The sequence below is a fragment of the Haplochromis burtoni genome, unplaced genomic scaffold (genome assembly GCF_018398535.1).
Source record: "Haplochromis burtoni strain Fernald_Lab_line unplaced genomic scaffold, NCSU_Asbu1 Contig_91, whole genome shotgun sequence".
Classification (NCBI taxonomy): Eukaryota; Metazoa; Chordata; class Actinopteri; order Cichliformes; family Cichlidae; genus Haplochromis; species Haplochromis burtoni.
Window position 1 is genome coordinate 1,308,784 of NW_024582452.1, and position 12,920 is coordinate 1,321,703.

Sequence of the window (12,920 nt, forward strand, 5' to 3'; positions counted from 1 at the left end):
GAAACTAGCGGCTGAACAACAGCAGCACGTTTAAGCTTGATAAGCTGTTGTTAGAATGTATTTAATATTACTTTCTACACCAGGATCCTTTTCTACGTAGCTGACAGCTGGTAACTGTGCAGGGTCGGGTCTAGCAAAGTTTAGCCAGGGGGGCAGGTAGGGCATTAACTGGGAAAAGGGGGCACAAAGACATACTTTTCTTTCTTATTCTCATTTAAAATGTCTAGCTTTTAATAAATAATTATCTGAATCTTACACCCAAAGTTTTAATCTGATGTAAGATGTATAGAAGTCCATTACTGTATATAGTAACTATTAAGTCTAATATACCCTAGTAAGCTATAGTACTTTTTCCTTCAGGAAAGTACCATCTGTGCAGTCTGCAATTCTGTTGAAGAAAGATGTTGAATCTTATTTAATTATTGTGGAAAAATAATTGATTTCTGTGCATTTTTTTATTTATTTATTTTTTTTACACGTGCATTAAATTAAAGTTGATTACGTCGATTAAGCATCGACGTAATCAACCTAACCCTGTTAGTTAGGTTGCTTAATATTTTCGCTAAGTACTCTTTAAAATACCATAATAGGGAGGAATGTGTAGGTTTAAGTTTATTAGATTGATCAGTGTTGCTGAACTATGAAATATTTTGGGTGCAGTGTATTTTTTGCATACGGGTATAACAGAATAGCTTTAGTGTTTTTGGGGGTTTTTTTAAACTTGAGTTTGAACTTGAAAAACAGTTTTATTGATTAAAAAATACACTATCTGATTCATATCGGTATCGGCAGATATCCAAATTTATGATATTGGTATCGGACATAAAAAAGTGGTATCGTGCCGTCTCTAGTTTTTACTTACTAAATACTTAATTATAAAATAGTAATTGTTGAGTATTGGATTTGAGTTTGTAAAATGAAAAAGTCATCATTGAAAACACTAGTCGTCGGTGGAGTTTCTCTCTGATCCATTCTATCCTGTTTGATTTGAAAAATTAAGAACTAGTAGCCAAAAATCCATAGGAGGAAATGATGATAAGGACCAAATTCTACGTATCTATGCATGTTGCTGCCGATATAGTGTTTACAAGGCCAGTTGTCGCTGATTGGTCTAACAAAGCTGAATGTATTGAGAACAAATGAAAGAGGGAGGCTCAATGGTAGTTGAAAGAACAGAGCAAGTGGAGGAGGGGAATAAAATACAATTGTTTGATTCCTTTTTGTTATGCTGTGGAAACAAAAGAAAAACATCACACACACAGATAGCCAGTCAAGTTTTGAATGTTTTCCTGCTTCCTTTCCTATTCATACATTTACTGAAACATGTCAAGCATGACTGGGGAAAAAATGCAAAATGCAACAGGATAACTTTATTTATTTGACTAATCTGTACTTCAAATGGGATGAAAACACAAACAAAAGCTCAAAAATAGACTGCTACCCTCAGTTCCTGGATCCATAAGACCTAGAACTGTTGAGTTGAATATCACTAGAGAAGGCAGAGTTGTCTGCCTGACAGTCCCCAGAGCAAAAGGCCTGTGAAGGTGTGGCATATAAAGGAAGATCTCCAGAGACAGGCTGACGTCAATGGAACACAGCCACCAACAGAAGTACATTACTGTAAGCATAGAGGTAGCTTTTAGTACGGCCCAATAGAGACAGCAATAAGGGCAAGGTACACGTTTGTTTTTCAGATAGCCATGTTAATAGTTTTATGTTTTGGCATTTGGTACACACCAGCTGGCTTAGGGCTGGCTTAGTCTTGCTTTGTTTCAGTAGTCTTATGTGACAAAGTGCAGGATTCCCTTTCTAAACCTTATGTTTTCATTCTTTTTGTTTTCTTTTTTTTTCTGTTCTTTTTTTTGTCAGCAGTCAGCAATAGGAAAGCTCCACCTCCAGTCCCTCCCCGTACCACCTCCAAGCCCCTCATCTCAGTGACATTACAGAGCAGCACCGAGTCAGCCCAAGACACATACCTTGACCAGCAGGACCGTGGCAGTGAGGTCAACAGCCAGTCAGGACAGAGCAACTCCTCCGACAGCCTCTGTAGCATACGCACGGGTAGCCTGGCTAAGGGGACCCAGCCTCCACCAGCGCCTGTCCCTGCTGCAACCCCAGCACCATCTGCAGGCTCCATACCTCCTGTTCCAGCCCCCCGTGACCTCCCACCTACCACCACCACAACCACTACTGTTGCTACCACTTCCACATATACTCAGTCCCAAAATGACACCCTAAGCAGTGGTACCACTCTAGAGCAGCCCCCGACTGCACCCAAGAGGAAACTTTCCTCTATTGGAATTCAAGTAAGTTTCTTTTTTTGTTGTTGTTGTTGCTGGAGATATAATCAAGCAGAGACAGACAGACAAACAGAGTTGCATTCCACTGATATATTGTGTTGTTCATTTTTCAGGTTGATTGTCTTCTGCCAGTTCCAAGAGAAGAACCCCTGCTGCTGGCTAAACCTCTTAAGTTTCAGTCAATCGGAGTTCAAGTTGAAAACGGCAGGCCGTAAGTATACACTCATGTTTCCAGGCTTAAGCCTGATGTAGAGTTCTGCGGTAAATTTATGTCCTAATTTATGAGGTAACTGGAAATTGCTTTCATTCCTACACTGGAACCTGAAGTTACTAGGTAGATCTGATGTAGAAGTATAATTATAATTGTAAAACACAATAAAGAAAGAAAATAGATTTTTGTGACAGAAGATGTTAATTTTTACATCTTCTAATTTTTGTCATTAATGGTTTGATTTGAGTTTCATCGATCAGCTTCCTGCAGAGGTCCATTTTATATGCCCAGATGGGGGTCACACCTGTTTTTGCAGTACAAGATGGGGAGGGTTGGATAATGTTAAATAGGCACTATAGATGTGCTATAGTTCTATTATTGGCTTTAAAACAATGGTATTCTGGTAGTGGTGTTTGTTTGTTTTTTTAACTCTACTGTCAGGCCTGGTTTTAATGTGCTGTAGCTCTTGTACTTTTCCCTTCCTAACTGCATGCACTTACTATCTCATTATTTCATCTCTGTTGCTCGTGCATCTGCAGCCTATACAGCAGTGAGTGGCTAAGGTCATTCAGCAGTCAGCCTGGCAGCAGCATAGCGCTCTGATTGATGGATTTTTACTCTTGTTTTGACTGTAGTGAGCTGAACATAGCGAGAAAGAGACCATTTAAACTTTTGCAGAGCACTGTAATTTCCCGTAATCACATTTGTTTGACAGTCCACTCTTTTTCTCCTGCTCATTATCTGTGAAGCCAGTTGTCTGATAAGCTTTCATGTTGTATACCTGATTTGTTGCTAATATCTGTACTGTCACATCCTCAATGCTATCTTTCCGAGTCTTTGCAGTAAATGATAATGCACAATCAGCTGCCACAGTCTTGTCAGTCAAATGCACTGACCTAGATCTGTTACTGTGGAACATGTTTGCCCCATCACTTAATTGTCTTTTTTGTCGAAGTTTGTCAGAAGCTGATATTTATGCATGTGTCTGCAGTCTCAGCCGGGACAGCAGCATGGCCTCCAGACAAAATACAGAGACTGAGCCTCAGGAGCCTAAGGATGCCGCACCCATAGAAAACAACACAACCAACTGCGCCAACAGTCAGATGGTGAATACTGCGCCGAACGGACAGGACAAAGCCATGGAGCAGCAGCCACATAAACACAACTCAGCACCATCCAGGATATCCATCTCACCCCCAGAGACTCTCGACCCAGCTTTAGACCCCTCCTCGTTGCCGCCTCCAGATCCCAGCCTCGAGTCTGGAAACTGCAGCAGCCAGGGAGATGCTGTTCAGCCTACCACGCCAGCATGTCTCAGAGACGGCAACTGGTTTCTGAAGCTACTGCAGGCTGAAACAGGCCGCATGGAGGGATGGTGTCAGCAGATGGAGCAGGAGACCAAAGACAACAAGCTCTCAGAGGAGGGTAGGTGACAGAAATGGATAAGGTGGCTATCAGCACATTTACATAGGCCCCATTTTACTTTTGTCATGTGTCCTGTTTTCAGATAAGATATAATAATCTCATTTGCCCTTTGCCACATATGCTGTATGCCTGTCTGTTGGCCAGATCACAAATCTCTTTGCAATCTGTCTTAATTTTCCCACGCAACATGCAAATCGGGGTTGGGCCTTTTCCAGACTGGTGTTATCGCTTCTGTCGCTCTTACTCCCTCTCACTCACCCATGCAGATCAGCACTATCTCTGTTGTCATTCAAGTGCAAAACAGATAAATCTCACAGCATGTGAGATTAATGTCAGTTTACACATGTAAGAAAGTGCTGTGTTTACGCACAGTATTTACTTGGTACTTGTTTTTTACATTTTGAACATTTGGCTTGAATCCTCAACTAGTAATGAAAAATTGAAATGAAATTATTAAAAAACTAAGCATATTAGGTTGATTTCAAGAGTATCTTTCAACGTTAGATGTTAATGTGCTACAAAGAAAGATGGGGGTTTTTTTGTTTTTTTTTAAAGAGCCACAGTTGTATAATAATTGAAAGAAATCTGCTATCAGTTAATTGCCAAGAAGAATTGAGTTGCTGTGCTTGTTAGTGAAGTTCACAGACAGGACACTAGGTCAGGTCTCATCCCTGTTGATTAAGGACACAGAGACAAAGCATGACAGAGTCATTACTGCCATTGATTCACAGTACTACAGCTTATTAGAGAGGACGGGGGCAGGGTAAGCATTAGTTTAGCTATAACAGAGCCACTGCAGACTCATTTCACTTATTCATGTCCCAAAATACCACTCAGGCTCTTAAGTAGATCAATCTCTGCAATGCCTTAAATATGAATGAGCAAGAAGCAGATGAGCAGTGTAGGCTCCTTCAGATAATCATTCCTCCTACTCTCTGTGGACCTGAATTATGAATTTCCATTTACATGCAAATACATGACTGAAAGAATCTTTTGTTGTCAACGCTATGAAAGAGTTTATAAAATACTTGTAAGAAAATTATTTACTGTCAAGCAAGGTTAAATGGTAATTGTTAGTAAACACATTGCATCACACATCTTCACGTCTTGACCCTTTTTGTACTTGAACTCAGACATGCAAAAAGACTCGTGTATTAACTCTAAAACTCAGTTTGTTTCTAATGTGTCTTTTTATTCTAACTGGAAATGTTTGTTTGCTTGTTAAGGGTTTGTCATATTTGTGTCTTTGTAGTTTTGGGGACGATCCGCAGTGCAGTAGGGAGTGCTCAGCTCCTCATATCACAGAAGTTTGAGCAGTTCAGAGGGCTCTGTAATGAGAACTTGGTGAGTGGCTTCATTATGTCCTGTTGAGTGTGTGTGTGTGTTTGCTGTCCTACTTTTGTTGCCCAATTGTAAAAGATCATTTGTTTTCCATTATTTGACCTACATAAAGTGAGATCTCATTATTTTATGTTAATTAGGAAAGTTTCAAGCAGAAATGCAAACTTCACACCGATCTTACACGATTGTTCACTTGTCCTACTGCAATATTATAATTGTTGATTGGCGTCAAATGTATTTTATTTTCATCTATTTGCTTAAAGGCAGGCTGCCCGGGAAGTATTTGTGTGGGTAAGGATGTGACTAATTTTCTCTGTTTGGTCCAAATCTATTCATCTGTCTCACTTTCCTTTCCCTAGAATATAAATGCCAACCCACGACCAACATCGCAGGACCTTGCAGGGTTCTGGGATCTGCTACAGCTCTCGATAGAAGACATCAGTATGAAGTTTGATGAGCTCTACCAACTTAAAGCCAACAACTGGCAGCTTCCTGAGAAGAAGGTGATGTTGGGTACCTTACATTTTTGTTTCACTTGAGATTTTTAGATTGGTGGCATGGGTAGAGTTGTCATAATTAGTCATTCAGCAAAAAGTTAATCAGCATAATATTTCTTTGGTAGTTTTTCAAGTAAAACTGCTAAATGTTCTCTGGTGCCAGCTCCTTAGCAGTGTGAATTTTTCTGTTTTAAATGGCTAGAAATTGGACACCATTGTTTTTTGGATAGTTGGCTCATTAAGCCAAATGAAGTTGAAGATATTTCAGAATTTTCTGACATTTTAATTTAAGTGACGGCTTGATCAATAATGAGTGTTAATTTCAGTTGTAAATGCAAGCCTGGAGGATTTTAAATTATTTCCTAAGTGCTTAATGGACTACATATGACACTTAATCATCACTACTGGAAGTGTGTTTTGCTAGTGCCACACCATATCTCACTCTTTCCCCCTCTTGACATAATTTCCTCAGGATGAAAACAAGCAGCTTCCATCATCTGTGCCAAAGAAGCAGAGTAAGCCGCGGCTGTCAGCAGAGAAGGACAAGAGCGTGGACTCTGCTGCAGACAAGCAGCGGCAAGAAGCCAGAAAAAGGTTGATGGCAGCAAAGCGTGCGGCATCAGTACGACAGAACTCCGCCACAGAAAGTGCTGACAGCATCGAAATCTACGTCCCCGAGGCCCAGACCCGCCTCTGAGAGCAAACCAGCACCGATCAAAAAATTGCTAACGCACTTCAGACATTCATTGACACAACACAAATCTGAGACACACACACAGAGGCCAATCCCTCATAGCTGCACAGGAGATATGTGGGGATCACAAATAATCAAGAAAAATGCAGATCACCAACCTGCTGCCATGGGACAGAAGTAACCTTGTCAGATGTTAAATACTATTGTTATTATTGTTATTATTGATATTATAATAATTATTATTATCTCCTAAAGTATTTCAAGATTGTCTTAAATGTGCAAGTATCTTCGATAAGGACATCCTGTACCTTGTGAGCTGAAGAATCTTGGTATCCCAGAAGTTTACTCTCTTAAAAACTCCCTTCACTGCTGAGTCTACCGGCAAGTTGCGGCTGCCAGGTTTACGAGCTGAGCGACCATCCACACACACTCAGGACACACATGCAGGTGTACTCACTGTCCACAGAGTCTTCCTGTTCTCTCTCTTTGTATTTGGCTGCCACTCGTTGGGTGTGGTGTGTACGCTTTACTGTGTAAGAATTATAAGATGGCGTTAGTGTACTCAGAGGTTTAAAATGCAGAGAACCAGAGGAAGGCAGTAGCATATATATTATAAATATCACACTATTACAATGTTCATTTTGTAAATGTTGTATACCAGATTATTTGTTAGAAAGAGGTCAGTGTTCAGTACCAAGGTAGTTTTTTATAGATCGAGTACATTTACTGTCATGATATATTAGCACTTGATGCAATCATTCACTCCCCATTTATCTTCCTCTTCTTTTCACCAGTGCACATTACACAGTCTGTGGATACCCATTCTTAAAGTCTTACTTTGGTTAGTTTTTGGTAAGGGATATGAGGAAGGATCGCCCAGCCAGTGAGGAAAAAGTGGAATGTATGAAATGTATGCGTTTGCAGCTCATGTTGACTTGATCACTGCACTTTCCATTCACCTCAGATCAAGTTTGCTCACCTTTTGTTATCCTAATCATTCTGACCTTCACTACATCCTCATGCGATGTAGGGGGACCAAGACATTGACCACTTGATATGGCATTCCCATTCAACCAGACTTGTGTGTGAGGGTGGGGGTTTCCTTGCTTCTGGAAAGAAAATGGAATAGCATAGCAATAATAAAATTATATTAGAACAAGCAATGCAGTAGGTACCCAGTCTTAAGTTATTTAATCAACATTTCCAGTAGGACTTTATTAGCATGAAGGATGAATGTTTTGGGGTTTTCTTTGTTCTTCTATGAACTAACTTTCCTTAAAATAACAAGAATCTCAGGTTGAACACTTAAGCTCAACAGTGAAAACCACTATGGATGGAATATTTATTATACAGCCTCTGGGCCAAAATCTTGGATCCTTTGCCAAATATTCCATAGGACTCCAGGCCTACATGGTGTTCTTCTATAAGGAAAAGGACTTTTTAGTAAGGTTCGGTGATGTAACGAAAGGGGTCAGTTTGACTCCTCTGAAATCACCATTCCTTTACGGCCCTTTCTAGCAGCTAGAACTCCCACCCCTTTTGAAAATGAAGAACTGTGGTACAATGTTTGTTTTGGGGGGTTTTTGTTTGTTTGTTTTTTATGCCATTTGACACATTTTTGTGACATTCATCCAAAATGAGATCAATCTAAACATGCGTGGACGTCTGTAATTTACAATAATAAATGGTGCTGCGAGGGATTTGATATTGTGCCAACGTGGCAATGATCATCAACCTTTTAGTTTCATCTTATTAGGATTTTATTTAATGTTATTATTATTTAATCTGCTCATGAATTCAGTTGCCTGTGTGTGCATTCTCAGAAAGGTTTGTGTTTGCATCCGCTCACTCCAGATATGCTATGCCTCATCTCTGTATAAGCTCATGACACTTTGGCTATGGGACTGGAATAGTTTCCATGTTTCCAGTTTCTTAAATGGAAACTCAAGTGCCAAGGGTATATGAGTGGAACAGGGCATAGCACATACTCATGCTAAAGTGTAGGCAGTGTAGGTTGACTCACTTTTTCTTTTTTTTGTGTTGCAAGAGCTGGCTCTCCCCCTACTGGTCAGTTTTTTGCATGACACTCCAGACATTTTGTTCTGCTCCATTTTGAATTTTTAGTTAACGTCCAAAAAGACACGAAATTGAACTGGGAATGCTGACACAACACTGCGTTGTCAAATTTCTTATTCTCTTATTTGTATTACATCAACAATGGACATGTGCATTTCATTGTCCAAAGAAATCATTAAACATCCCTTTGCTACATGTCCTGTCATCATTCTTGCTGTCTTTTTTTTATTGCACTCATTCATGAAACGGTAGTAATATTAGCTGCTAAGTTAATATTACACAGATAAATCACAAGCATTAGAGTAGATCTTTTATTGTTACCGTGTAATCTCTAAAAGCATGGCCTTCTTACATATAAAATATACAAAGATCCTTGCCAGTGAATTTTCAGTATTCCATATCATGGGTCTTACAAATTATCTGAAGCTATTAAATCTGTGTAAGGCATTCAGGGTATGCACTGTACGCAAGTGTTTATTACTGTGACAAATGGTGGAAAGTCCTTTACTTTTTATCTTCTATCATTTGAGAGCTGGATCCCTTTATTTGCCTGTGTACTGAACTTTTAAGAGAGCAAGACCTGATCAGGGATCTTCAGACAGTTTGTTTACCAGTACTTCCTGAGTTTCAAAGGGCTACAAAATGGACACATGATGACCAGAAGGTGCAACTCTAGAGGCAGATTATGTGGATTTGCTATTCAGCCACCATGTGGACGAGGCAATATTCTTCGGCTAAGACGTTTCTAGAAGTTTTTGAAGACACAGACATTTTGGGTAATCTTTTGGGTAAAAATTGGGTCATTGGTTGTGCTTAATGGACAGAAAGCCCATTCTGACTTCAGTGCTCACCCTTGTGGCCACATATCTGTCCTCTCAGAGACCAGCCAGGAAAATGAGCAAAAACTATGTAGTTCCAGATTATCTCCTACTGACAAACATTATTTTACAAAATAAGCACATATCTTGCAGACAAAGGGTTGTTTAATGTTATGGTGTATTAGTTAGACACTGTGAGGCTAGTTTCTTTTGAGAGAATAAAGAATTGTGATTCCCATGACTTATGAGTTGGCACTTTTTCTGTGTTAGTTAAATGTAGAATTAAATGGGAATGCCACTCATATTTGAAGTTCACTGTATGTTTTTTTTCCCTTGGAAATATGTTTTTAAAAAGATACCACAATTCTATCTTGGTTGTTCTTGCAGCTTTTTAGTCCATCTAGGCATGTTGTCCTGGTAGCACTAACAATGACAAAGGACATGTAGAGAAACAAACCCTTAACCCTTCTTGTACGATATTCAGAGGTATCCATCCTGCTGGGGGCTTTTTGATGGCAGGAAGGTTCTGTTCCACTTGTGTACTTGAATGCAAACACACTGCAAAACAATACAATAGCTAAGATTACCTTTAATCTATGATGAAACATTTCTATATTAATGCGAGTGGCCTCTTCCACACTCACGATGCCTCCATATATGGGACACAAGGAGTCACTGAATAGTGATCATCAAAACACAATTTAAGGGAATATCTTCCAGAAGAGTGCCAGTGGAGTACTTTGTATGTCGTCAGTTTTTTTCAGTTCAAGCGTTGGGTTTTTCTTACTTTATTTGTCACTTTTGTCTGCTTTTTTGCTTTGTCTTTTATTTTTGGTCTTTTAGTTAAAATGAATGGAAAATAATCCAATATGTTTCAAATAGTGTCCAACTTTGTTTTAAGTGCTGGGAAAGGCTGTTTCCTGTTTCAGCACGACACACACCAAACACAACACACTAAACCAAGTCAGTTTGTTTGTTGAGCAACTGGACCTGCTTCCACAGAGGCTTGACATAAACCCCAACCAAACACTGCTCTAATTAATTTGAACACAGACTGTGAGCAACCCCGTACCACACAACAAGACTGGCCAACCTCACAAATGTTCTCATGGATTAGTAAGAGCTAATCCCAGCAGCCAGGCTTCAAAACTTCATGAAAAATCCTCCCATTACTGTAGTTGCAGTTCCAGTGGTACATCCAAGCTCTTAATTGTATTCCGAAAACCAATAACATATAAGCATAATGTGAAAGTGTCAACACACTTTTTTGCCATTTAACGTTAACACATGGAAACACAACCAAAACAAAAGCATGCTCAAAGCAAAGACGTTCTTACTGCCCTGTTGCATTGTGCTGCATCACACTCATACTTCCTGTCATTTGATCCCTGTTACTACATTACAACTACAGTGCAGAACGGACGAAAAAGAGCAAATGAAATGAGGGAGAAACATAGAGGAGAGTGTTGTGGGTGATAATAATTAAAAACACAGACTCTAGTAAAAGCAGAAGAGGTTTTGTTAGAGACATTCTCTGTCAGTGAACACTTGCAAGTCTTCTGGATTTAAGTTTTCAGCTCATATTTTATTCAGCAGCTTTTTGTACATTAATAATATGTGCTTCATATTATGTTAGTTATGTTTATTGTTAACACTGTCATTGAAACTGAAAACATATCACTACCAAGACAGTAAGTACAATAGATATCTTCTTAGGCACTTTAAGCGTGAAATTCTGGGATGATAAAAATGTTTAATGAGCTGACAGTTGCTGTCATTATATTTTTGTGTGTTTCTTTTATTTTTGCTGTCATTTACACCTCCTATACAAAATAACTGAACTATTTTAAAGCCTTTCAACTCCATAACAACTATAATGATAGTCTATGCAGCCAAAATCACAACAGCTAAAGGTCAGCCACTGCGTAGGTAAAATGCCATTTTATCTGGCATCAGGGCAATAGCAGTTAACAAGGCCAGCAAAAGGGCCAACATGACACTAATAGGTCAGTATTTATTAGTATAATATTAGTATGTGGCTCCACTTTTGAGACTATACAGTTAGGTCCATAATTTGCTGGACAAAGTAAACGCCTCAGTGGATTTTGAATCAAAACATCAATATGTGATTGAAGTGCAGACTTTCTTTTCTTCAGTGGATTAAAGATGTTTAAATGTTTAATAAATAATAATAATAATAATAAAAGTGTTTAATAAATAAAGCTATTTTCAGAAGCTCAAAATTAACTGGACAGACACAATTTTGAGGATTGTTTTTAGAACTTGTAAGAACAGCAGCTGCCTTAAAGTGCTGCTTTTTTCTTTTTTCTTTTTTTGCAGGTCTCTCTGCATTAAGTTTTATCTTGATGGGGGTTTTTTGCCTTAAGAAACTCCTGGGTTGCTTTTGGAGTATTTTTTGACTCATTAGTGATTTGCATTGAGATCTGTCGGATCGGTTTTGCAGCATTTGTCTGAGTCTGAGCAGAGAGCATAGCCCTGTACACTTCTGTCAGCAGTCACATCATCAATAAACATCAGTGACCTACGTACCCACGCTATAACATTGCCTTTCACCATGTTGAACAGATAACGCAGTATGTTTCAAATCATGAGCTCCGAGCACGAGCTCCATATGTTTCTCTTCCTGCTAATCTAGTACAAGTTAACCTTGATTTCATCTGTCCAAAGATATTTTTTTAATTTATACCTGTGCAGGCTCTTTTAGATGTTTCTGAGTGTAAGGTCTTGATTGTAGACCTTGACATGATGATACATCTACGTCCTTGACGGTGTTTTTGACTTAGTTAGATGCTATGAAGCTGCTTTTCTTAACCAAGGAAATAATTCTGTCATCGTGCATTTTAGTTGTCTTCTGTGGTTTTTCAGGCCTTTTGGTGTTACAAAATTGGCTTTCTTTTAATTAATACACCCGACTGTTGCATTAGCTGCTCATAAACTTAGCTACTTTTAGTCTGATGGCCTACCTCATTTGTACTGACATCTCTTTGGCTCTCATAATTAAAATTCTAATTAAAAGCTATACAATGCAAATTCATCACTTGGAAACAATTTCATATATTATGCCTGCTTCAGTTGTCATGAAATAACATGGGGCCAGGCCTCATGTGATCGTGAAACACCTTTTCAGTTTAAATTTCCAGTTATTTTTGAACCTCTTAAATTCAGGAACTATGTATGAAATGTATTTTTTGTAAAATCTCACGAATTAAAGCTGAAAGTCTGCACTTTATTCACATGTTGATTATTACTTTTTTTTATTTACCGGTAAATCCACTGTGGTGGCGCACAGAGGCAAAACTTCAAATATTGTGTCCTTGCCTAGCCAATTATGGACCTGTTACCATAATGGAGTGTAAATGCATTTTTAATCCTATGCAGTGCGGTGCATGATTTTTTACATTGTAGTAAATAATATCTATATTTATGCACTTGTTTTCTCATTAATATTTTCTATTCTCACAATAATCTGCTCAGTGGCTTATCATTGCTTTCCTTCAATATAACAATAAGGCTTTTATATAAGTTATTATCAACAGC

At 38.8% G+C, this 12,920-nt stretch overlaps 1 protein-coding gene across 5 annotated transcripts in view; it reads left to right on the forward strand.

The window, feature by feature from the left end:
- The window catches only part of dlgap4a (discs, large (Drosophila) homolog-associated protein 4a), a 102,434-nt gene extending 92,831 nt beyond the window's left edge, over positions 1–9,603 (forward strand). For 4 of the 5 annotated variants that reach the window (XM_005926204.3, XM_042222683.1, XM_005926206.3 and 1 more), the window contains 6 exons: positions 1,870–2,306; positions 2,414–2,511; positions 3,503–3,936; positions 5,189–5,280; positions 5,637–5,780; positions 6,247–9,603. In XM_005926204.3, coding sequence (XP_005926266.1) covers positions 1,870–2,306; positions 2,414–2,511; positions 3,503–3,936; positions 5,189–5,280; positions 5,637–5,780; positions 6,247–6,471 — 1,430 coding nt within the window. In that variant the 3' untranslated portion in view covers positions 6,472–9,603. The remainder of the gene's footprint in view (positions 1–1,869; positions 2,307–2,413; positions 2,512–3,502; positions 3,937–5,188; positions 5,281–5,636; positions 5,781–6,246) is intronic. The other variant, XM_005926205.3, reaches the window with a different exon arrangement.
- The last annotated feature ends 3,317 nt before the right edge of the window (positions 9,604–12,920 follow it).